The following is a 27,098-nucleotide window of genomic DNA, read 5'->3' on the forward strand; positions in this document are numbered from 1 at the left end:
TACAGGAAAGAAATCATATCACTCTTGATCTGAAAGAGACTTGCTATTCTTTTTAAGCTGGAATCAAATGACCATATAAATTTCTAATGTACAAGCCAACATTCCTTGCAATGAATTCTACATTAAGAAGATGTTTTAGAAACAACTGCTAGTTTATTTTCGATAAATTTAAAACTCAAAGCATTTTCCCACACTATGGTGTTGTCACCATTGCTCGTCTTCACGCATACGTCTTTTGGAAAATCCTTCAGAACCCCGAATGAAGATAACACTTTTATACAACATGACCCCTCTTGGCTGGGAGCTGACCCATGTCTTTGCAAGTTAGCCGAGCATTCTAGCTGTGGATATTTCCTAATGGTGTTGACAACATACAAACATCTAAAAAATGAGAATTACAAACTCCTATTTTAGTACCAGGTGTGAACCTACAGGAGCATTCAGACACGGCAACGTCAGTATGGTGTAGGGTTACTATAAGAATCAGGTATTACAGCAGTCAGCCGCGGCATATCCATGATCTGCATGCCATTGACTTCTCCCTGGATCATAAGAACAATGATCAAGAAGTTAACGTCAAAGATAAACTTTGTGCAAAATTAAAAACTAAAGTTGAAGAAATGATAAAAAAAAAATAATAATAAATGAAAGCCACGTACTAGAATGACATGGCATTTTTAAGCTACAAGAATGCAACTATAAACATGTATAATAACCATGTATTCTAAAATGACCATTGCTTGGTGCAATGCTAAAACCATTTCCAAATCAGAAAGTAATTTACTTCACGCAAATAATGCTGAAGGTTAGTTTGTACGCATGCTATCCACCCAGCAGTCCACATTAATGGAACCAACACTGCTGCTCTACATGGATGTGAATAAAACTGTGTGAGAAACTTAGTTTTTGTGCTGGCAAATATTAGTGTCAAAACATGTGAATCGAGTTGTAATTTTATGTTTATGTTGAGCTTCAATGGGTCACTTCCCGAACCTTACCCTGCTAAACATTAACAGATCAGTCCACTTGTAGACCTAGAGGTGACCATGACAACTTGTTCATCTGCATTCTATGAATACTTATTTGATGTAGTATAGCAACATTAAATTAACAACATATGCCCCATCGAAGAGATTTAACAAAAAAATAATAATAATAAAGAAGAGAAAATAGAATATCAGCATCTTAAAGGTGAAAATAAAAATTGGAAGAAGAAACGAACCATCCAAGCCAAGTCATACCTTTCATATGTTGGCAAAGACCAATAGTAACTAGCATTCTAAAGCATAGGTCGGGACCTACAATAAACAAATAAGAAGATAATATAAGTAACCAAAATTTTATCGAAATCAGAATCTGTGACTTAGTGACTTGCCCACCCTTTGACATGTAAAGCACAGGACAATCCCAGTGTTCTTAGATTCATGCACAAGCACGCCAAAGCTAGAGTTGCTACAAGAGTGGCATTTAGCACGAAACTGATAGTATCATGACAATCTTTTAGGGTTTCACATGCATGCCTCATAACCAACTAGTTAAAATAATGAGGACTCAACTCATGAAACATCTTTCTTTTCCCTTTTTGTTCAGTTTTGACAGAAGAAAACTCATAAACTGACTTGAATATTAAAGTTACACCCTCTCTAACAGCTTAAGATTTTGGAGTAGATGGTTATTAACGTGGTATCAAAGCCAAAGGTCTCGTGTTCAAACCTCACCATCACCCTGAAAATTAAAATTAAAAACATGTGTTAGACCAAAAAGAAGGCCACACGTGAGGGGCCGTGTTGAAGGATTTAAATATTAAAGTTGCATCCTCTCTAACAACTTAAGTTTTTGGAGTAGATGGTTATTAACGTGAGATCAGAGCCAAAGGTCAAACCTCACCATCACCCTGAAAATTAAAATCAAAAACATGTGTTGGACCAAAAAGAAGGCCGCACGTGAGGGGCCATGTTGAAGGATTTAATTATTGAAGTTGCACCCTCTCTAACAGCTAAAGCTTTTGGAGTAGATGGTTGTTAACAATTAGAATCACCAAGCAGGCAAGCATAATATTACTGAGTTATGGAGAGTAATTTGAATAAGTGACCTTAATTGTTTGTCTACTGAACCCCCAATCAAACTGCTTAAGGATTAGAAGTGAAAGAAATCAATTTATCTATTAAAGTGGTCAAATTGGTGTATTACCAAATAACATCCCTATTTCCACAGCTGTTAATATAGGTATTTGGAGAATAAGCTTAAACGACCAATGGTTCACGATGGCTCTGATGGGTGGTATTGCTAGAATAGGCAATAATGAAATCATGGTTTTAGTAAATGATGGGGAGAAGGTTCACACACAAAAAAATAACAAATTTGAAAGAACGGAAACTAAAGCAAGTGCAAAGCTTCCAAGCCTCCTAAATTTTTATGTCATTTTTTACCATTCCAGATTCTATAGCTAAGAAGTTGAAGAGATGGCAGTAGGATTTTCTTTGGAAGAGAAAATCATCTGGTAGATTCACAAGCTATTTGTTATCCAATCAGGAGGAAGATTGGTTGTTAGATAATTAAGAGAGTCCAACTAGGTGCCGCAAAGAAAGTGGTTGTGGAGATTTAAAGATGAGTGGACAGTATTTGGGAAAAAGTGATGGTTTCTGAACACGATAAGGCAAGGAATTAAACAACGCTGGAGGCAACTTCTTCTTATGTGGTGTGGAGGGTATTAAGATGGGTTGGGAGCAATTCTGTAAATACATCCACTTTGTGGTGGGGATTGGTAACAAAATTAACTCTTTCCAAGATAAGTGTTAAGGAGGAGATCACTAAAAGATGCGGTTCCTTAACTGTTTAGGCTGGAAGTTAATTATGATGTGTCAGTTGCAGGAAATTACATAAGAAAAGAGGACAGAGGGTTTGGGAAGGTGCAGTTTTGAAGATCGATGAAAAATTGGGAAGGTGGCTGCTTTTTTTGTGGTGGATTACTTGCAGAAGCTCCACAAAGCAGAGATGGGGAGGGGAAGGGAAGGATGAGATTTGATGGATGTGTTCATGGGAGGGACAATTGAAGTAGGAACTTTGTATAACAGGTGGTTCCTGCCTAGAAGGCTAACGAGCCTAACGTTCCTTCCAAACTGGCATCTTCTGAGCAGTCAATGGCCCACAGAAAGATTTTGATGGTCCATAACTTGCTAGCGAGAGGAAAGTTTACCTCCAATTGGTGCTGCATGTCCAAGAAAGAAGGGTCATCAGTGGATCATCTACTCACTTATTGCAAGGTGGCTACAGAGATGTGCTTCTGTGTTCTCTTAATGTAGCTTGAGATTTCATGGGTATACCCCATATGTGTCTGATTTGTTTCATAGCCTGTAGCTTGGAACACATTTTAAGGTAGGAGGCAGAAGTATGATGCAGTTTCCACTGTCTCATGTTGTGAACTGAGGGAGTGGAATTAGAGGCAATTTGACATGAATGAGTATATAGGTAAGCAAAAGAGTAGATCTTTTAGCATGTCACATAGATCAGAGGGAGGGTGAATGCTTAAAAGTTTTCAGATTTTGTAGATAACTTAAATTCATTTATGTTCTCCTAGGATTTTATGGCTGTCACTATATACGTCTGTTGTACATAAGCTGCCAAAGTGAATTTTGTAACTTAAAGAAAAGAGAGGAAACTTATACTAAAATAATTGCTATTGTTTTCCACCATCATGTCTCCTAAGACAATAAAAAGCAAACACTGTTCTTTCCTCAACTACTCAAACTTTGTACCAATTGCCCCAGCAAAGAAAGTGAGATTTGTGGCTGATCAATATGAATGGAGCCACAAGTTGATCATGAAACACATTGCCTTATGTTCTGATGTTAACTTAACAATGTCCTAAAGTTTCATAGCAAGAGTTTTTGGTTTGAGACCTATACAAGTGTGCATATCTTTCTCTATCCAGACGCATTTGTAGGGAACACAAATAGGTACCTAAATAATTTTTTCCCTGACAATCTGATAAAATGATTTAGTCAACCATATGCAGTTTTCATATTCAAAGCTTGATGATGAAAAAACACAGCCACTAGTAAGTCATAAGCTACCAAAGACACAAATAATTCAAAACAACATGGATCTGACCCATCTGCATGGATAACCCAAATTCCCACAGATGACTACAAATGATATATCTGCGTCAGGCACCTTAGACTAAAATTTGAATAGTGTTCTTCAAAAGTTTCAACCTGGCACTGGCAAAAGTCAGCATGTTTCAGGTCAAATTAATAATGTAATGTATACAAAATCATACAATATACTTGTTAATGAATTTTAGATAAGGTTATTGCAAGGGCTTTTTGTTGCTTCAGAAACCACTTAAAAGGACCTAATTACTCGACCATGGTTCGGAATCTCTGCTGACACTGAGATAAGAAGCTCAACTCATCTCTGTCCTGGCAGAGGCCAAGACTATATTTTCACCCGATAACATAAATTTAGCAAATATTAAAGAAATCATCAAAGATGGGAGATGTTAACTGCAAGACATGACAACTGACAATATTGCATGACAAACAGTGTCCACTAACCTAGACAACCACAGATAAATCGAGCCTCTTTAATGGCAATGCGCTGAAATTGCACCTTATAAATCAATATTTTGTTGCAACAAAGATTCCCATATAAAATTATGTAACAACATTTCTAGTATCTTATTATTTGACAATTCAGTCCATAAATGCTTCATTCCAAGTTCCTAGAAGAATTTTTTTTTTTATTTTTTTTTTTTGGTGAAGGTTTTCAAGGTGGGAAAGGCTGAAGAAAACAACAGATGATGATGAACAATTTGTCCACTTTAGCATGTTTTTTGTACATGCAGATGATGACGAATGATTTGTCCTCTTTAGCATGTTTTAGGTATATGTGTTGAAATTATTTAACTTGAATACTTAACTGCCAAATGAAATTCAATTCTGTATTATTACCATCATAGTATCACGTGTTAAACGCTCAACAATTACTAGTGTTTTTTTAATTATTATATGGCTCCAGAATGTTCTCTTTTTTTTCTTTTCAAAGGGGCTGGGGTGGTGATTTTTGAACCATATAAGGACAACTTATGATGACTGATATGACTCTCTTAGCACAGTTCGTATTAATATTCTTTTATAAAATCCAAATGCCATTGCAGCATTATGGTGGAGGGGGTTGTGCATCTTTTGGTAGTGTCCCTAACCATCAAAAATTCCTGAGCTTTGAAGGATTCCTCATCCTTATTATTTGTAAAATCTTCTCTAATTTTTTACCAAAGAAAAATGTCCACCACACAATTATGATTTTTTTATTTTAAAAAAAGGCGTCTGCCAAAATATATAACAAATCATAGCTTTATCCCAAAGAAAGCTCAAAAGTAAACCACAAATTTGAGGCCTTATACCTCAAGCATGTTTTCATCAAGAGAACAGGATGGTGTGTAATTAAAGCCATGAGAACTATCATATTGGAGGATCCTCAGCTTCCCTTCCTGAATTTTTTAAACCAATTAAATTAGGGAGTCCAGAAAATTAGTTACAGAAACCCAAAGTCAAATTTATAGCAAATTCAGTTGTTCACCTTGGTTCCATAGACTAGGCCATCCCCAACAGAAGGATGAAAACATGCTACATTGACCTCATCTTCTGCACTAGGAAGAACTCTCACGAGCTCCATATCAGAAACTCTGTAGACCTGAATGATAAAAGCAGACTTTGAGGACGAATTACCAATAATGTTGCAGTGATAAAATTGAAATAAACGTATAATATGGAGGAGCTGGAGACAAAAAGAAGCCCTCAGCATATCTATCTAAAATCACGAGTCATGACCTAAACACCACATAAAACTATTCACCCTTTATGCATTAGAGACCTGCCAGTGCAGCATGTATGGTGGTCAAAATTTCAGAAAGCCCATTATATAATCTCATAATCAGCTAAGGAATAAAGAACCCAAAAGAAAAAGGCTCGAAAGAAACCAACATATACAGGAACCAACATATACAGCACACTAGTGTCAATGGTGTAGGAAATTTTGAAACTAGATAGAGCCTGTTCCTCTTAAGGTGCTATTCTGTCATTTGACCACCACTTTCTACAAGATTTTACTACCAATCATCTGATATCCAGAAAGAGAGCAGTCCTTCGCGGATGTAAGAACGAAGAAGTTTTGAAAGTTGCTGCCAATTCACTTCGCACTATCCAAATTGTAAAACTTTTGTCAACTGTCTTACTACTAATTTACTTGCAATGGCTATTATTCTCAAGACTTTTCACAAGGGACCTTGCATGACATATGGAATGATAAAAATATATGTTAAAAAATCTAGGGAAAAGAAGCAATTTTTTTTTTTTGATAAGTAATGATTGTATAAAAAGTGTTCTAAAGGGGAACACATCCCTCTAAAGCTACACAAGGCCAAATAGGACCTCTAAACCCTCAACAAGTCCAATGATGAGAATCACTCATTAAACAAAAAAAATTAAAGTTAGCTAAGAACAAATGCAAAGGGAACATCACGACCCTACAAACCTAGGCAAGCGGTATCACCACCAACACGCCTCTAAAAGCTAAATTGGAAGTGCGTCAATTTAATTTACTCCTTTTGAATTGTTTATGTAGTACAATAAGAATGCACCATATTTCAAAAACAGTAAGAATGTTTGTACCTGATTCTCTTATATAGTTGTTCATAGAGATTATTTAAAGAATAGAATCAAGATCAACAAATATATAAAAACCAATACATGAAGAGTTAAGGATGCGTGAGTGGAACCATTTCCATAACCGGATTTCATTCTTGAAAAGGAAAAAGGAAGTGGACAAAAGAAAAGCAATTGACAGTGATTATTTAACTTTGTTCTTCTCGAATTTCTCTTTTGATAGACCACCCTGTGTAAACATCTATAAGTAGGTTATTGTGCATTAAACCTTTCAGCTTCAAATCATTTCTGAGAAACAACATAACAGAAAATGACACACTCAGAAATGCCAGTTTCTGAAATGACAAAAATCATGCCCCTAAGATTGCTAATATGATTGTAAACCATCCAACAAATAGTTTTGAACTGTTATTAAATGGAGCTCTACAGAGAAGGTTTAGGATGGAATGACCATATTGATAAGCCTGCACGATTTTATCAGCAAACAAGGATCAAAAATCTGTTTTCATTTCCATCACAACTGTTAAAAAAATTCTGTTTCCAAGTTAAACCCAAAGAAAAACAGGTCATTTCCCATCAAAACAAAGTTGTTTTGTCAAAAACTACAAATAAACATTCAACTCGAACCAAAATAGTCAATATTTGTTTGTATTGACATCAATCACACAAAATAAAAATAAAAACAAACAAAAAAATATATCTTTTAATCCTCAATCCTCCTCCAAATGCAGTAAAATATCTCCAAGGTTCTCTAGAAATAGCAGATAATGAAGAAAACCAGAAGAATATGGAGGAAAGCAAATTAGGGAAAAAGTTTTGTCATAATATACATTGCTAATCATTTGACCTCGCTAATTATTTTTCTTCAGTTTGTTATTTTAGCTTTTGTCAAAATGCCTATTTTGTACATTTACACAGTTCGAGCTTATAACGTCATAATTTTATATTTGATTAGAATAGCTCAAGATTACAAGAAAAGATAAACATTAGAACTTCCAAGACTATACTTTATTTTTCTGGGTTAATGGGCGTAATTGTCCTCTTGCATGGATAGACATGCAGATATTCAACAAATCAATTATTTGGCTCATCTTTCTTCAGGAATAGAATTTACTTCATGTTACCAAGTGCTTCTGATGCATTTCCAAATATATTGATATCTATTTCCAAGCCCAATAAGGGCATGTAGTTACTGCCACACATCCATCACAATATTTGCATTAATATTTTTTTTTTTGTTAGGTCAAGATTCTCATTTTTACAACAATAATTTTATGAATATTTTGTTTCTTAGTGCCCAACATTTGATCCCATAAAGTATGGTTGGTCAAACAGCTGTTTATAAAATTTACGTTCCAATTTTAGAGATATATGCAAGTCACAGAATATAATGATTATCAACATCTGACCATTTAGATAAGGGTGCTGATTATGTAGCATCCCAATCACATTCAGAACAAAATATACGAGATCAATCAAGGGCAAAGGTCTTGGATTTTGAATCATATAAGTGATACGTGCAACAAAGGAAAGAAATGAAAGCAAACTCTTCCAATCTCGAATATTATAAAAATAAATTTTTGCACGTGAAGTTCTAGAAACAAATAGGCCGTAAGTAGGAAAAAAAAAAAAAAGAGAGAGAGAGAGAGAAATAGAGAATGTAGACTTTTACCTCCAGAATGGTGTAAATGGGTATTGTTGTCTCTCCATCAATCAAAACACTCATAAGGAGTGAACTATGGCGACGGCCGTAGGCGAGTAACAAGTGCTCCGAGGTGGGAGAGAACTGCGAACACAAAAATGAATTTACAGTTCAAAAAATGTCCAATAAGATTATAAAGTTCCTTTTTTTTATATGTAGTACATATTTTGCATCTTTGCTATAGATAGACAGGTTATGATGAAGTCTCAACTACTAAAGCATTTTGACTGAAAGTTTAACTAAATCCTATCAAATCTCACAACTTGCAACCATGTCTTTTCTTTTTTGAAGATGGCCACAAGTATATTTCATTGCCAGCACTGCACATTTTTGCATACACAGCTGGAGAATTTCTCATTATTACCTGCTATATTTTCACACTATTATTTCTTATTTTTATGTACTAATATCAATCATCATTCCTTATTAAAAATAAATAAATAAATAAAAAGAGTGAAAAGAATGAAAACTTCCAACTGAGTGCCATATTCGCATGCAAATGAAATGACATGAAGTAAATGAGCTAAGCAATGCCCAGTGGAGGAAGAAAAATATTGAGATATGTAACCTTAATAACAAGTAAATATATAAAACGATAACTTTGCGTACATAGTAGATGAAGACGAAAATGATCGAAGTCCAACTCGACAAAAGCAACAACAATAATGGAATTAAAATCACAGATTAATTGAAGAGGCAACATCACTAATTTGGATTCAAGTCTCCCTAGTTGAATTATGTCCTCACCTTCTAACCTTACTAATATAACCATGAAGCCCCACTGACCAACCAAATTAAATAACAATATATGTGTGTGTGTGTGTGTGTGTGTGTGTGTGCTTTCACAACATTTTGGTGGTGTATTTCAAGCAGAAGTAAAATTATGCAAGTCTTCTCAAAGTAAGTTTAAAGCATAGTATGATGGTTTTAAGAAGAACGTGCACACAATACCAGAAGAATAGGGAAGGCCTTCACTGATTTCTTATGGATTAAAAGTGAATTTATGATCTAGGGATTCTTTTATCCCACTTAGATGTAGGAGAATCAAACTACTATCATAGTTTTGTTGGTGGCATATAGTCTCCTGCAAATAGTTGCATCAACTGCTACGTAAATAAGGTGGTGATGAAGGTGTGCAACTGTATGTACATTAGCCTTTTTCTTGATATTATATATTTTGTTTATTAATTTTGACTTTCTTTCAAACTCTATATGGAGATAAATGAAAGAAAAAAATTCAGTTTTACTCGTATCATCATTGAAACTCCAAACAACTCCATTTTCAAGCATAAGGTATTAAGAAGAAGTGATGCACATAAGTCTCCATAAAGCAACAGACCTGAATTGAAGTTAAACAATGAGCAGCTCTGACTGCCCGTGATGCAAGCACCAAACCAAATCTGGATGCACAAAAAGGACATCAGGTCACAACTAAAGGCACCTATAATGAAAGCAGGAAAATGTATGAACACATGATGCAGAGGTGTGAGTGGTTTAAGCCTTACGTCGCTTCCTCGAGGGAATATATCCGAAGTTCGTACATGACTTTGTGGGCTGAAATTGGGTGCCGTGTGGGGGATGTTGCAGCCCCTACATCATGGTGCACCTGGGTCTGTAAACCAGGATCAGCTTCTGGATGTGGCAGCACACATGCAACACAGGCTGCTAAAAATCTACCACAAGGCGAAAAATGGGCGCCCATTTCGCTGCAAACAAATTGTCACTTGTAAACAATCAAAGATATTTGGCTAGTATACTATTCAAATCATAAAAAGACAATTGCTATGTTCGGTTACATGAATTCGTGCATTGGAATTGGAATTGGATAAAATTTAGTTTAAACTTTGAACTAAGTTTTCTCCAATTCCAATTCCAAGGCACCAATTTGGGAAAAAAAATATTTCCAAGGCACCAAATCCATGCAACCAAACATAGCGAAGGAGAAATTGTACGGAGATTTAATAATGGCCGCATCATCATAATCAAACTGAGAGATTCCTCCCATAACTACATTCAGAAAAATGGACGCACAAACTGATTTTGCAAGCATGTACATTGTACAGGCTTTCAATTGTTTATAAGAACTAATTATGAGTTTCATAATAATGAAATTGAACAGTGGGAAACTGCCAATAATTTAAAACATGAAAAAGACCATACCTACAAAGTACGGCATGTGGTATAGTTAAGCGACATCTGTCTGCATCAAGAGGGTTACAAGGATCTTTAACATCATGTGACCATATTCTAAGCTTCACGGTGCAAGGTAACTCTGCGGCTGCTGCTGCAGCCAATGATGTGGCAAGCTCAGTTTGGATGCGGCTAACAAAAGGTTGGGGACGACTTTCATCACGTGCCACATTATTGAAAGCAGCATCTTCACCAGATCCAATTATGGGCATCATACGAGAGCGTGAAGAACGGTGCCGTGAACCAGATCTTGCAGTAATTGTAGATTGACCTACACTAGTAGGCATTGTTGAGGGAACCATCGGAGGGAGATTTTCTATTTCACTATATGCAGATGAATTTTCATAAGCACCACCATTAAGTGGACGCATTGTGCGTTGGCCAGCTTGGCTTTGACCAATCAGCCACCCTTGCAAAAATGGTAGTTCCCAATATGTTGGGTCACCAAATGGAAAGAACCGATTGCTTCTCTCTTCAGTCTGCACTTCAGTATCCATAGCATCAATTGCAGGTTGAGAAACAGCATTTTCCATTTCCCTCAATAAAGAATTAGTTCTTGGTTCTTCCAGTACAGGGGAGCTACTAGGTTCAACAGGAGACAACAGAAGTTCATACTGCCCCGACGGAGTTGAATATGTGAGAAGCCGCACGGAAGCAGAAGGATCCACTCTCTGAGCTGCAGTAGTTGAATCAACATCTTTATCAGTATGCTGCGAAGATAATTTCCCATCATCTCTACCAATTCAAGGCCAGATCAAGAATGGTAGAGAGATGAGAGGTAGTTAACTTGCCAAATTAAAATAATCACCAGAATGAGCATCTGCCAAATATACAGTAGGAGGAGGATAGTGCAAATAACCCGGAGAAGTTGCTAGTGTCATTGTGGAATCTGATGCCTCCAGCTCATTGACCTGCAAATCAGTACATTAATGGGATGAGGAAGATTGGAATCAAAGGAAATATGTTTATTCAATGGGTCCAAAAAAGTTACCTCAGCAGTTAGAAGAAATGGGGCACCATGCGGGTGAAAATGCACCGCTCGAAGTGAACGGCGTGTCTTCAGTACTATGGCTGGTGAAGATGTCTCCCCTCTCCTGTTGTAGTGCCATATGTATAGCTAACAAAGAATTTAAGGACATAGATATCATAAAAATTTTAAGGTAAAACACTTTATGTGATGCTCTAGTCCAGATTCCTTACCTTGTGCCCTGAAGCTACAGCCAGAAGTTCCCCTTGGGCATGGAAAGCAATAGAAGCAATAGGACGATCTGCATGGAGGAACCAAATAGATAAATCAAATCAACCACCAAAAAATAAAAAACTTGCAAAATGTTCTTTTTCGACATTTTGAAATGTTAATATAGTGATTAAAATAGTTACAGAAATCACGCGATCCTATGCACTCTGCTGTGTTCGCGTCCCATAAGCGAACTTCATGATCCAAACTTCCACTAGCAAGAATTTCAGGATATAATGGATGGAATCTAACCTGCAAAAGTTCAACCAGTATATAACATGGAAAGGGTAGCTTCACAAAAATAGCATATCCAAAATTCTGTACAATGCATAGAACGGTAAGGCTCAAATGATGTTTCTGAAGGATGAATACACAAACTCCCAACAAATAGAGATAAGAAGAATAAACTAAACTAGCAGGAGAGATTTTTTTTTTTTTTTTTAAAAAAAAGGTTGCTAAAAGGCATTGTAGTATAACATGCATATGTGAATACATATATATTAATTAAACATGCATGTGTTTGCTTTCACCAGGTTAAATATATATATATATATATATATCTAAGGGAGTGTTTGGCTATCTGGAATCAGCATCCTGACTCGGCATCTATGCATGTGTATGAGATGTTTGGGAATATTGGAGACCAAAAATTTTCATTTCGAGATTGGACATGTTCGGGGATATATAAGACATTTCACCCATTCCAATAATTCAGTCAGTCATATATAATTCTAGAGTTTAAGTTACAGAACAGCCTCGCTCTTTAGGCCAGCAACTTTTCTCAGCATCTTTTGCTGATTGTCAGCCTTTTCAGCTGACTTAAGAGGGTCCAATTCACTCAGCACATCATGTTTATTATCGGTGGCGATCACAATATGCTTCCAAGCTCAGATAACGCCAGAATATCGGTAGTCTAGCCCAGTTGCTTCTATCAGATTTTCACCGAACTTTCAAAAATAACATTAACAAAATTGTTTACTTTGGTTCTTTCCTGGCTGTTAATATTACTTGCATAATCCCAACATGAAAAACATGAATATAATATAATGTCTTAAAAAAAATTAATTTCTAAAAATGCTTACCTATTTTTATGCAATTTAAAATAAGTTCTTTGAACTAAAATGAGTCAGTCCACATGTGCTGACCTATCTAATATATAATAGACTAAGTCCAGTAGCACCTAGAATATATCAACATTCCCATTCAAGTTTGGAACATGGATATCGATCATGGCAAGTTTTTTACAGAGTAGAAAATTCTTGGGCTTTAGATATCCAAGACTCCAATTCTGCCCTTGATTCCAGTCCATCGAACTCACCCAAGAATATATTAGGATGGAGAATATAAAAAGACACGAAAAGAAAGGACAACAAAATAATCCTAAACTTTCGTATCATTAATAAATCCTAAATCTCCTGGTTCACACAAGGTTGTTAAAATCGCGATTCTGGATCTAATAGTCGTATGAGTGAGAGTCTTGAAGGATAGGAGAGTAACCCTAGGCTCTGATAGTCGGAGTATGCTAAGGTCCAAACTAGAACTAGAGGTGGGGTAAATAGGTTGAAACTAAAATAACTACTTTAACAGAGATTCAAATTTTAAACTACTTCAATTAATTGAAATTTAGATATTAGCCCATAAGAATACAAAATAGGCATACCGCAAAAAAATAAAGCACAAACACATAAAAAGATCCACGCTCAAACACACGAACACCAAATTTTACATGGAAACCCCAAAAGGATAAAAACCTCGGAACCTAGTCCAGGCAGATAAATCAACCAACAAAAGAAAGGTTTACAAAAATAGGTCTCATTCTAATTCTAGAATTATCTAGTTATCTATAATCCAGACTTATGACACACATTCTCCTCAAACTCCACTGCTGCAAGTCAACAAATCTGCTCCTCACGTGATCCGCTCTTCATTCATGCTTTGATCTCCATAAGTCATGACTAGTCCTCTCATCTTTTAATTTTTGTGGGGAATTTGTTGTGGTGTTGACGTCCTTAAAGCTCTAGGATTGGCATATTAACATTCAAAATCACTCATCATCTAAATGCAAAAATGATGGATAAAAGAAATAAAATATTTGCCTTTCAATGCTATAGTATGATCAAAGTATACTCTCTTCTTCTTCTTTTTTTCCTTTTTTTTTCTTTTTTTTTTTTTTTCCACTGAAAGCGAAGGCTCTTTTTATAGACCTTAGAGGCTGAAAGAGATTCGAGTGTAATAGAAATTTGAATCTACTTTGAAAACTGTCTTTCACAGGCATCAATTGGTCGAACCTAATCCAATAGCTTTGAGTGATCCTTCGATCCATCAAACACCCATATTCTCCCTTTATGATTTCTGGTTCAGAAATAGTTTACCGCACTTAAAAAATAATAATAATAATTAAAGATCAAAACATGCAAATTGAAAACCGAAACATATTAAATTATAAGAATGCATGCAATTTATGAAAAAAAAAAAAAATGCATGCTTATGAACACTAGTTTTTGCACAAACTTGAGAGTTTCAATTACCTTTATACCCTTGTTTGAAGTTTGATATATCCGTTATGCCCTTGGATAGAGGTAACTAACTAATTAACTATACCAAATTTTGCAAAAAAAAAAAAAAAAATTTATCATAAAATCAAAAGTACAGGTTTTAATGAAACTTGCCAACCTATATCCTGTTGACCCAACAAAGAGCATGTACAACAAGTCCTTCAAGTGCAACTTAAGGATGGGATTGTTGGCGTTAATAGTTGCATCATACATTGCCTTGATAAGTCTTTCGAGAGACAGTGTCATGTTAAACATGGGTTATTGAAACGATCCTTCCGATGTCATCCTCATTGCATGTTGTTAGCTACCATCTACTCTAGAAGCTTAAGGTGTTAGAGAGGTGCAAATTTAAAAATTCAAACCTCTAACATGCCCCTCTTGCCTTGATAAGTCTTTCGAGAGAGAGTGTCATGTTAAACATGGGTTATTCAAACGATTCCACCGAAGTCATCCTGATTGCATGTTGTTAGCTCCCATATACCCTAGAAGCTTAAGGTGTTAGAGAGTTGCAACTTTAATAATTAAATCCTCTAACATGCCCCTCACATGTGGCCTCTTTTGGATCCAACCCGTCTTTCAATTTCAATTATTAGGGAGACGGTGAGGTTTGAACGCAGGACCTTACCTGTTTTGATACAATATTAACTACCATTTACTCTAAAAACTTAAGTTAGAGAGAGTGTAACTTTAATATTTAAATCCTCTAACACATGTATTCTTCTAGTGACAGCTTCAGGTTGGATATAGATAAATCTGTGGTAGAACTAGTAAGGACCTTTCCATTGACAACTTCAGGTTAAGTCATACTGGGCTAGTATTAGCCCTTCCGGTGATAGGTTCAGGTTGGGTTTGCCAGCATGAGTGACAATTGTTGATGGAATTGTACATACACATCCTTACAGTGACAGTTTCACGTTCGATATGGTAGGTCCAATAGTAACAACACTTCCAGTGACAACTTCAAGTTAGGTCATACAGTTTGGGTCTGCACCACTCTTCAGTGATAGCTTCAAGTTGGGTTAGGTTGCAACTTGCAACCACAGGGAGCATTCAACATACGATGATATCATTTAAACATGCATTATCATGTCATCACTGGAAAGATAAACTAGTTGTGCATAAGCATACTATTCATGTTATGCTTGTCATTCAAATTAGTTTTGTGCGTCCATCTCATTTTCATTTACTCTTATGCGTATACTCACTTGTGATCAATTATTTCCTGAACTGGGGACTGACAAAATGGACAACTGCGAAGAAGGCTTTGTTCATTGAGTTTAGTTTAATGCTTTTCAGTAGTACTATAATTTCACAAGTTTTATATGAAAAATTCATTATCACAACACTTACTTGGTAAATTTGAATAATGATCAATTTATTCAACGTGTTTAATAGATTCCCATATTGAAAGTATTAATTTAATAACTTTTCCCATTTGCACTATCTTTTATAAATCCATGCGTTCCAGACAATAAGTGATCATGATTCAAAATCATTAAGTATTGTCTAATTTCCCAAAAGGTAAGGTCATTGAATAAATTTTTCAAATAATTAACCTGTAGAGTAAATTAACTAAATAGCATCCGAGTATAGATATAATTTTTTTTTTTTGATAGGTAAATAATGTATTAAAGAGCTTTCAAAAGGGGAATGCGTCCCTCAAAAGCTACACAAAGGCCAAAAAGGACCTCTAAACCCTCAAAGAACCCAAAAGATCAACAAACTTCTCTATGGTTTTACAATTTCTCCCAAGAACCCAGCAAAAAAGGGTGCTAAGGGTAGGTGTATTTATTTACTGGGTTGTATAAAATGTGCGTAATTTACAACCATTTAATTTAAAATGGTTAAATTGTGGATACTTAAGTTAATGCCTCAACTTGTGCACTTTAATGAATTTTTTCACATAGATTTTAGGGCGTAACCTATTAGAGCAAAGTTCTACCATGACTAAGGTATACATAGAAAAGAAAAGATGTAGGAGCTCACAAAGTGCACTAATTTCATATGCTCTTATTCACTTCTTGATAAATTTAAATATTTTATGTGGCTATATTTACTAAGGTTTTGGATTTAGTAAAGTAGTACCTATTGAGGCAATTTAAAAGCTAGGAAGCATGGATACGACACGGGTACAGCACGATACAGATATGGCGATACATGACAAATCTAAAAAAAGAAATAGGACATGGACACGACAAAAAAAGAAAGAAATAAAAAGATATTATTATACAAAATATAATAATAATTAACTTTTTCAATTCTCAATAATAACATATACATTCTTGATTTGGCTTACATATTGATATGAGAAGTCAAAACAAAACTTCAGGCAAAAGAACAAATAGAAGATCTAAATATGCTTATATTTTTTTTTTTTTTGGGTATGGTTTTTTAAAAAAAATATTCACAAATTGACCCTGTCGTATCCTAAAAAGAGTCCCAGTTGTGTCCTTGTGTATCTAACCGTGTCCTTGTGTGGATACTTCTAGCCATATCCTACACATGCCCAACGTGTCCATATTCAACACGTGCTCACTATGAAGCATGGGTACGGACACGAGTACAACACAATACAAACACGGCGATACGACAAATCTCAAAAAAATAGGACACATATAATAATATAATATTTTATTATATATATAGAAAAATAATCATTTTTAATCATTTCATCCACATAATCATGAATGAAAGCACTAATTTGGAGTTTAGAATTAAATGTTTTTTATTTTTGTTATTTTAAATTTTATATTATTTTTTGTATTAGTCCATAATATCCATTGAATTTCATTTTTCTAAAGAAAATAATTACAAAATCACCCTGTCGTGTCTTGGAAGTGTCCAAAACGTGTCATTGCCGTGTCCAACCAAAAAATAAAATATTTATAAATTTCAGAACACTTCTAGCCATGTCTGACACGTGTCCGAGCCGTGTCAGCGTATCCGGGCCGTGTCCAAGCGTCCAACACCGCCGCGGCACCCCTATGTGGAGTGTTTGTGCTTCTTAGCATGTTCGACACCACCACAGCATCTCCGACGGAGTATTCGAGCTTCATAGTTTGAAATTTAATAATTAATCATGCTATTTCATTTGATTTTTGATTGAGCATTAATTTTCTAAGCAAGTGGTGTGGTCATTAGAAGGCTAAGATTTTGGGTTTGCAAGATTCCTACTTTGGATTGTAAGATATAAGATAAATGTATGGAATTACTCAAAAAATGGAAAAAGAACAAAAGCCACGTTGGAAGTGATTTGGTCTTCATACTTTATGGAAGTTCAATTAACATTAACGAGGACTAGAATCATGAATAAAGGACACTCGAGAAGTAGGATAAGTGAAGATAACAGCTAAGTGGCGGTAATTGAGCTATTTATGGATTGAGAACATTAAACCTTTGTTACCACCTGGCCTCTAGTCTAGATGGTATTATCCCTCTTCTCCAAAGAGGAGGTTGAGAGTTCAAGCCACATTAGGAGCATGTTGTGGCCCTTGTGGGTATGGGTGTGTTTGTTTGATTTAACTTCCGAAAAAAAAAAAAAAAACTTTTAGTCCTATTGGGAGAAAATATATATGATCTCCTGCTCATATCTAAAGTAAGGAGCAGTGAATAAAGGTGGATTAAGTACTGCTGATCGCTGAGTATGGAAATGTCGAGATTAGGTTTACCTCTAAGGAGGGTAGTAGGTTTTTGTATTAAGTTGGGACTAACAATTTACAGTTATCAGAAGCATCATGTAGAGAAGCATTGGTAGAGCTGAGGGAGCTTTATGCTGTAGGTTTTCAGAGGTCCTGGTCTAGAATTAGGACTTATGTAGCCTTGCTTCTTTGTGAACCTAGAACTAATGTGCTTTAATGGTTAATATCCCTTGGTGTGAAAATGTGGCATCTAATTAATGAATCTGTATGACAGAAATGAAGCTAATAATTACCAGTTAAAGTATATTTTTAAATAGTTCTGACTCGTTAAGTTTTTTACAAATTATTTTTGTGCTTACTAGAGGTGACAATACATGCCATTTGTGAACGTAATTAGAAATCACACTTGAAATATATGGGTTATTAATCCTAAGAAGCCATCTAATCGTCACAAGACATAATTGATAATTGAACGAGGACTCATTAGCTTCCACATAATTACATGAATTGTATTAATCATTATAAAAATAATGAAAATAATACTAAAGATGGATTTGGTTGGGGTTTTATTACATATTATATTGTGAATTTATGACTACCAAAAGTGGGACTTGACAATAATTGGGTAGCCCTACAAAATGATTTTGGTGGATGCTAGAATTTCGATATATTCTGCTAAGGATTATTAAATCGTAACTTTCCCGAAAATATATATATATATATATATATATTGCATCATAAGGCACCTTAGTTGTAAAAATTATTATGGAAGTTCAGGGATTTTTAAGGAAGACCTTAACTTGTTCAAGGAACAATTGTGCATATAAACAAAAGGTGTGTTTCAGTGATTTTTAAGGAGAACCATAACTACTTTAAGGAGCAATTGTGCTGATAAACGAAAGGTGTGTTTCAGTTTATAAATTAACCACCAGGCCCATGGCTTGGATGGTATAATATCCACCTCCCAAATAGGAGGCCAAGGATCAAGCACAAAGTGGGCCAAAATGGGTGTGTTGCTTACTTAGAAAAACATGCATAATTTAGAAAATGATAGTGCTTTATATAAATCTAAAAACAAATAATAAAAGAATAACTAGGAAAAATAATAAATGTGAAAATTAATGTAATTAAATAATAATAAATTAGTGATATTAACTTATTAGGTAAAAAAAAAAAATTAAAATAAAAAATAAAAAAACATTAGACCAAAAATAAAAAATGTTCTATTAGCATTAACATATCCATTTAGCCTCATGACTATAAATTTATTTAATGAGATACATGAACGATGGAATGATATTGATATCAACATTTGGAAAGTATATTAAATCCATAATAGTTTGCCCTAGTTAACATTTCTCCTAGTTTAGTAAAATACTTGAGCATGAATGATGTTTGGGTAGCGAGCGCGAGAACACAAAGATCCAATGAAAGCCAACAAAACAATCACACACAACCACAATATATAACGTGGTTCAGCCAAAACCGGCCTACATCTACGAATGAGAAAAGATTCCACTATGATTCGTAAAGATATTACATCAGTAGAGCACCAACACCGCGTACGTGTCTTTTCACCATGTAGCACTCCATGAGCCTGTCTCCTTGCTACTAGTGACACCGGTGTTTTTCCTACACTACCAACTCACAAACTACCTCTACCCATCAGCTCCCTGATAAGACTACATCTCTTTCAATCTCATAAGCCTCAACCCAAAACCTAGGTAACTATTTATAAAGTTCCAAACCTAATTCCTTGTTGGACAATGATTACAATTCCTTGGAGCCTAAGACTTGTCTTACAAGAAATTACCTAATAAAATACAACTCTAAAATCAAAACCTAATTATACTAGGTATTTGAGACAAATTTCTAATTGATCAAGACTGTTCAATCAGTTAAACCTCTAAGGCTCCACCTTGACTGCTCAAGCTCCATGCCATGTAACCCATCATGATTTTTTGACCATCGCGACCAACCAAACCAATTAACTTCGCCTACAACTGAAACTGTTGCAGCACATGTTGAGATTCCTTGTGTTTTCTGGATCTCCTCACTGTCAACTCTTATACCAATTTGTTGGGGCAACGGAAGCACACAAACACAAAGATCCAATGAAAGCCAAGAAAACAATCACACACAAACACAAGATATAACGTGATTTAGCCAAAACCGGCCTACATCCACGGATGAGAAAAGATTCCACTATGATTTGTAGAGATATTACAATGTGAGTACCAACAACGCGTACAAGTCTCTTCACCATATATCACTCCATGAGCTTATCTCATCGCTACCAGTGCCACCACTGATTTTTCTTACCCCAGCACTTCACAAACTACCTCTATCCATCAACTCACTCATGAGAATACATCTCTCTTAATCTCTTAAGTCTCAACTCAAAGCCTAGGTACCTATAGAGTTCCAAACCTAGTTCATTGTTAGACAAGGATTACAATTCCTTGGAGCCAGAGACTTGCCTTACAAGAAATCACCTAATAAAATACAACTCTAAAATAGTGTTAGAATGTTATATATATATATATAAGTGTTGGGCTATTATGTAATTACAGAAAGTTGATAGGGGCCCTTGTGTAGTTAAGTAAGACTTGTACTCTTTATATAAGCCTTGTACACTTTATTAGGTTTTTCAAGTATAATGAATATAGACAAGTCTGAAACTTCTCTCTCCCTCTCATATATATAACTGTGAACATGGTATCAGAGCGTACGATCATTGGTGTGAGAATCTGTAATTGGGTTCTTCTTGTCTAAGATTTGAATTGCAGTTGTGGTGTTGGTGATCTCTACTATCGGTTCATCGGTTCCTTGTTAGTCGTCATCAGCAGCGGCTTGTTCATCGTCGTCAAATCTGCGGCGTCGTCAGATCTGGGAGTTGCTCGTCGTCGTCTCTGCCGCGTTCGTCGTCACCTGCAGCTTCTCTTTAGTTGCCAGCGAGCTCATCGACCTCTGCAATCTTGATTCGCAGAGGTGAGGTTCATCTCTGTTGGCCGGAAGTTGCAGCAATCGCTGCTTATTGGTTCGGCCGTTACTTGTGATTGAGTCGCCGTCGTTGCCGCTGCGTTATTCCCCGATGTCCGTGAAGGTGTGAAGAAGAAGACCTCTGTTTGGCTACACGGTTATGGCTACTTCAACCCTGGTTTGCTAAACCTGGATAGCCCAGGTCAGTCCAACCCGTTTGACCAGGTCCATTGACCAAATCCGACCCGGTTTCAGATCCGACCCGGTTTTCCAGGTTCGGCCAGAATACAGAATCTGTTTTTTTTCTCTCTCGCGTTTTTCTTCTCTGTTTTGCTGGATTCAACACGGCATCTAGTTCAGATTTACTGTCACCCACGAACAGTCTTCATTCTACCATGACTTCAGTTAAACTGAATGGGAAGAATTACATATTGTGGGCTAAATCTGTTGCCATTTTCCTCAAAGGTAGAGGTCTTGGTTCTCATTTGACTAAAGAGAAACCCAAGGCAGCTGATGCCTCCTTTGATGCATGAGAAAAAGAAGATGCTCAGATCATCTCTATGATGATAAACAGTATTGAACCCCAAATTAGTTCAACTCTACTTTATTTGGATACTGTCAAGGAGATATGGGACAGATTGCAGCAATTGTATTCTGGGACAAGTAATATCACTCGTGTTTATGAGCTCTGTAAGCAGTACTTCAATCTTGAACAAGGTACTCAAAGTATAGAAGAGTATTATTCTAAAGTTATGGGAGTCTGTGAAGAGCTGAATATGTATCAGCCCATTACAGGTGATGTTCGCAGTATGCAACAACAGCGTGCGGACTTTAATGTTGTCCGTTTTTTTACTGGTTTATCATCAGCATATGAGCCTTTTCGTGCACAAATTATGAGCAGCCCAACACTTTATATATATATATATATATATAAATAACATTCTAACACTCCCCCTCAAGCTGGAGAATATATATCAAATAATCCCAACTTGGAACAGATAGTTCTTAACCGGTTATGACCCAATGCTTTGGTAAACATATCAGCTAATTGATCTTCAGACTTCACAAATGGAGTAGAGATGCTCCCACTTAATATTTTTTCTCGAATGAAGTGACAAATCAACTTCAATATGTTTGGTCCTCTCATGAAACACAGGATTTGATGCAATGTGAACTGCTGCTTGATTATCACATAACAATAGAGTAGGAGCCTCAACTATCAACCCAAGTTCTTTTACAAAATGTTGTATCCATGTCAACTCACTAGTGATATGGGCCATTGCCCTATATTCAGCTTCAGCACCAGATCGAGCTACCACCGTCTGCTTTTTACTTCGCCATGTAACAAGATTTCCTCCTAAAAATGTATAGTATCCTGTAGTAGATCTCCTATCTGAAGGAGAACCAGCCCAGTCAGCATCTGTAAAACTTTCCACCCTGAGATGACCATTTGATTTATATAGTAACCCTAAACCTGGAGCTTTCTTGAGAAATCGTATAATCCGAAGAACAGCAATCCAATGTAGCATTCTAGGAACTCCCATGAACTGACTTACAACACTGACTGCATATGAAATATCAAGTCGAGTGATAGTGAGATAAATTAATTTCCCAACAAGGCGACGAAACCTGCCCGGCTCATTAAATAGATCACCCTCATCAGATACAAGTTTTGTATTTGAATCCATAGGAGTATCAACCGGACGACCACCCAACATACCTGTTTCTTCTAAAAAATCCAACACATATTTGCGTTGGGATAAACTTATACCCTTCTTGGATCTAGCAACTTCAATGCCCAAGAAATACCTAAGTTTACCCAAGTCTTTAGTGTGGAATTGATATTGCAGAAACAACTTCAACTTAGCAATGCCTTCAGAATCATCACCTGTGATCACAATATCATCTACATACACTACAAGAAATATGAAGCCAACTTTAGTGCGCTGGTGAAACACCAAATGGTCGGTCTGACACCTCTTAAGACCAAATTTTAACGCCGCCTCAGAGAATTTTCCAAACCAAGCCCGTGGAGATTGTTTCAATCCATACAGAGCCTTTTTAAGGCGACAAACAGTGTGAAGATACTCCCCCTGAGCAACAAACCCAAGTGGTTACTCCATATAAACCTCTTCTGCCAAGTCACCATGCAAAAAGGCATTTTTAACGTCTAACTGAAACAGAGGCCAATGTCTATTAGCAGCAAGAGAAATCAAAACACGAATAGAAGAAATCTTAGCAACGGGAGAAAATGTCTCATCATAGTCAATACCATAAGTTTGGGTATAACCTTTGGCAACAAGACGTGCTTTTAAACGCTCAACAGACCCATCTGAAAGATACTTCACAGTATATACCCAGCGACAACCAACAGGTTTGACATCCGGTGGTAATGGAACAAGATCCCACGTGCCATTCTTATGCAAAGCATCCATTTCATCTTGCATTGCTTTCCTCCAGCCCAAATCAGATAATGCATCATGCACAGTCTTAGGAACGAATGTAGTAGACAACTGAGACTTGTGTAGTTAAGTAAGACTTGTACTCTTTATATAAGCCTTGTACACTTTATTAGGTTTTTCAAGTATAATGAATATAGACAAGTCTGAAACTTCTCTCTCCCTCTCATATATATAACTGTGAACAAATAAAAACCTAATTAAACTAGGAATTTAAGACAAAATTCCCAACAAATGCCATTGGCAAGAGTTCGAGTCTTAGAATAGCCACTTAATGAAAAATCAAATAGTAGTTCTATCTCAAGTCCTTCCTCCCCAAGACCCTATTCTGGCAGAACCAAAATTGGAAATGTCACTTTAACGTTTTGGTTAAAGATTATGCACCATTCATGTTCTTGAGATGACATATGCCAACTTTTTTTTTTTCTTTTCAACAATGGTGGTGTCGGGTCTTAGAGCACCCCATAATCCACCACTGGGCACATGCAGCCCCCATCCACATGCACCAGGCAATTACTGAAAAAAATCTCTGGAGGAGGCCCCTAGGAGATTCAACTTACTAGCATTAGATCCCTTAGGTGAAAGTTTCAGTTTGGATCAGCTTAGTTGCACATATCCATGCCAATGACAATTTCAGGCTGTATATGGGTACAACCGTAGGTAGAATTAGTACTAACTCTACCAGTAACAACTTCAGGTTTAATCTTACTATACTTGGTTGTAGCAGCCCTTCCAGCGACAGCTTTAGGCTGGACTTGTAGGCAATATTAGTTGCAAAATGCATTGCGTTGGTATATGTCCTTCCATTGATAGCTGCATGGTGGAGATGGGTGATTAAAATGATCCTTCCAGTGGAAACTTTACTGGCTATATATATCTTCAGGTACCAGCTTCAGGTTAAATATGGGTTATGCTGCGTGAACAAAGTTATGAGTGTGGGTGTGGGTGTGGGTGTGGGTGTGGGTGTGTGCCTAAGTGTCAAACTTTCCTGACTCACAAATTTTAGGACATGGGAAAATGTGTACAAAAGTTAGATTCAGAAATGCCGACACTTACCGAGCGTTTAAATACATTATATGCTCTATAAATAGTTCTATTGTATTAGGAAATTTCTTGTTAAGCAAGTCTTGGGCTCCAAGGAATTGCAATCGTTGTCCAACAAGGAATTGCGCTTGGAACTCTATAAATAAATACCTAGGTTTTTTAGTTGAGACTTATGAGATTGAGACAGATGTAGTCTCATGAGGACTCTAAAATAGAAACCTAATTAGAATAGGAATTTGAGACAATTTCCTACATTATTCATAGTTATTTATAGATATGAATTACTTATCAAAAAAAAAAAAAATTATAGATATGAATAATAGTAATTCATTCAAAATTACCATAAGGTCGGCAATGCTTAATGTAGTACACAATCCAAGCAATTAACAAATGAGGCGGCCATAGCTTATAAAAAGATTTTGAGATTGGGAAAATGTTAACTTAGATGCTTTAATCATGTAAAAACCATAAAACACACAGAACAATGTGGGTGAGGAAACACGTCACAACGCTCAATTAAGTTGCAAACAAAAACACGCAAAATAAATAACTAAGGAAGAAGAAATGCAGACCCCTTTTGTTGTGAGGCAGTTTAAACAAATGAGTTTATAGCTAGGGAAAGTTTTTAAGCCAACAAAATAACATACAAGACCATTAGTTTCTACAACAATGGTTTGAGATGGTATTCTCATTATTTTCTCTAGGCATAACAGAGGACAAAAAATAAGCCTATTACCAATGAAATCAGATCCTCTATCACTTGTCATTCAAAATGCATTTACCAGTACACTATTGACTCTCATGAAAGTGAGCAGAAAAAGGTCATTCAATTAAATACAGTCCTGGTTACAGGTTATAATATATGATATGTGGCAAATTGTGTAAAACTAGTTCGATCACTATTTAAGTGAAGCATTTTCTTCTTTCCCTTTCTCTATCGTTCAAAATGGAAGTTCTTCTTCCAAACAGTTAACTATTATTTCATGCCAGCAAAAGATCTACCTACAGCAAGTTTCATTAGCTCAAAATGAGCAGGGGCACAGAGTTTCACAACAAACGCTTACCACCCAAGGTGTCCTCCGATGACCACTTAACACCTTTAAGCATCGCCCAGTTTGACAATCGATTATTTTTACCGTATGGTCCCCACTGCAAGCACATAAACAAAACACAGCTTCACAAAACAAGCATTGCTTGACAAAAATATGGCTGAAGTCAGCTAAGCCTCATCTCAACCCTTGGAAACAACAACATACTGTGTGGAAGCAAGTGTTCTCCCATCGGGACTGAAGGCTGCCGCAATAGTTGACCTAGGAGGAGGTAACAGTGGACAATACTTGGCTGATAAATGCCTCAATGACTCTGCTTCCACCCTGAAAAAAGGTCAAAATTTGTGAAGATAACTAGTTCTGGTTAAAAGCTTATAAATGAACAAGTTACCAATAATTCTTCTCAATCAACTGAGATAAAACAAGAAGAACATCCGAACACAAACCCAGACCCACACATACATACACACAACAATATCATACAGATTACAGAATATAGCAGAGAACATAGTGGTTACCACGACACAAGACCATGTCTCGCATCTCTTGCTGCTTCACATCGTAACCCAAAGGAATCAGCATGACGCTTAGAATTCTCTCTCCATAGCTTTTTCGACGAATGCTTTGCCCTAGGAGATATCTCTCTCTTTGCTAAGAGTTGAAAGACATTCCTATCACTAGCATCATTGTAAAACCAAACACAATCAACACAAATAAAATCAGAAACATGCAATCAATTCGAAGTCTCAAATGAATTTCAGCTCAAAGTAGAAGCAATCATTTTGCCTAAAATAAAAGATCAATAATGCACTCATGGTATTTAATAACACAAATTGAGAATCCTGTTTAAAATTCCATAAATTACTGCCCACAGAATTTTTTCAAAGTACAACTTATTTTTCGATTGCACTATAAAAAAGAACTCAAATGGTAATTGCAACACAATATGACACTAGTAAGCTTCAGGGGGAACAATTCAAATACTCTCTTACTGCATTATTTATTCATTGATTTATTTATTCAGTTTCTTTATCAAACAATAAAGATTAAAAAAACAAAGGATCATGCAACAATTTCTAGGTACTTTAATTTGCAGCTGTAAAAAACATCATTTGCACAATCAATAACTTTAAGTTCCAATCTAAGTTCAAACCTCAGATCTAACATCGATTCCCAGTTGAATTACACATAACAAATAAGATCTCAAAAGCATCAAATTTTGGATCGCAACAAAGAATTTAACAGAAAAAAACAACATTTTTATAAAGTTACACAACTAAATCAGAGAGAACATAGAATTAGGTTTCATTTTCACCTGTGCTTGGAATTTGGGAGGCTTGGGACAGCCCGAGGAATACGTGAGCTTGAGGTAGATGGAGAATTGGATTCGTCTGGCCAGAACGAAGACCTCATTGTTTTCCCGAGAAAAGCCTCATGTTCTGTAATCTTCCCGCATTTCTCCGAGAAAAAAAACAGAGACTTTCCGGGAAAATTTTGGATCAGAACAGAGACAATCTCAATTGGGTTCTCGCCCTCAAACTGTGAGACGAAAGTAGAGAGAAAAATGAAATTTTAAT

At 36.1% G+C, this 27,098-nt stretch overlaps 1 protein-coding gene across 1 annotated transcript; it reads right to left on the reverse strand.

The window, feature by feature from the left end:
* Positions 1-27,098, reverse strand: LOC132299799 (uncharacterized). Its single transcript, XM_059796624.1, has 16 exons — positions 26,837-27,098; positions 26,040-26,198; positions 25,729-25,845; positions 25,537-25,621; positions 11,938-12,046; positions 11,758-11,825; positions 11,549-11,674; positions 11,366-11,468; positions 10,528-11,233; positions 9,873-10,073; positions 9,707-9,767; positions 8,338-8,451; positions 5,581-5,694; positions 5,405-5,491; positions 1,242-1,298; positions 1-542 (listed from the first exon to the last, which is right to left on the reverse strand). The coding sequence occupies exons 1-15, from the start codon at positions 26,932-26,934 to the stop codon at positions 1,272-1,274; spliced, it is 2,175 nt and encodes a 724-aa protein (XP_059652607.1). The 5' UTR covers positions 26,935-27,098; the 3' UTR covers positions 1-542; positions 1,242-1,271.

Source organism: Cornus florida, unplaced genomic scaffold (genome assembly GCF_030987335.1).
Source record: "Cornus florida cultivar Cherokee Brave unplaced genomic scaffold, ASM3098733v1 CherokeeBrave_3.0.0_Hap2_Chr01, whole genome shotgun sequence".
NCBI classification, from domain to species: Eukaryota; Viridiplantae; Streptophyta; class Magnoliopsida; order Cornales; family Cornaceae; genus Cornus; species Cornus florida.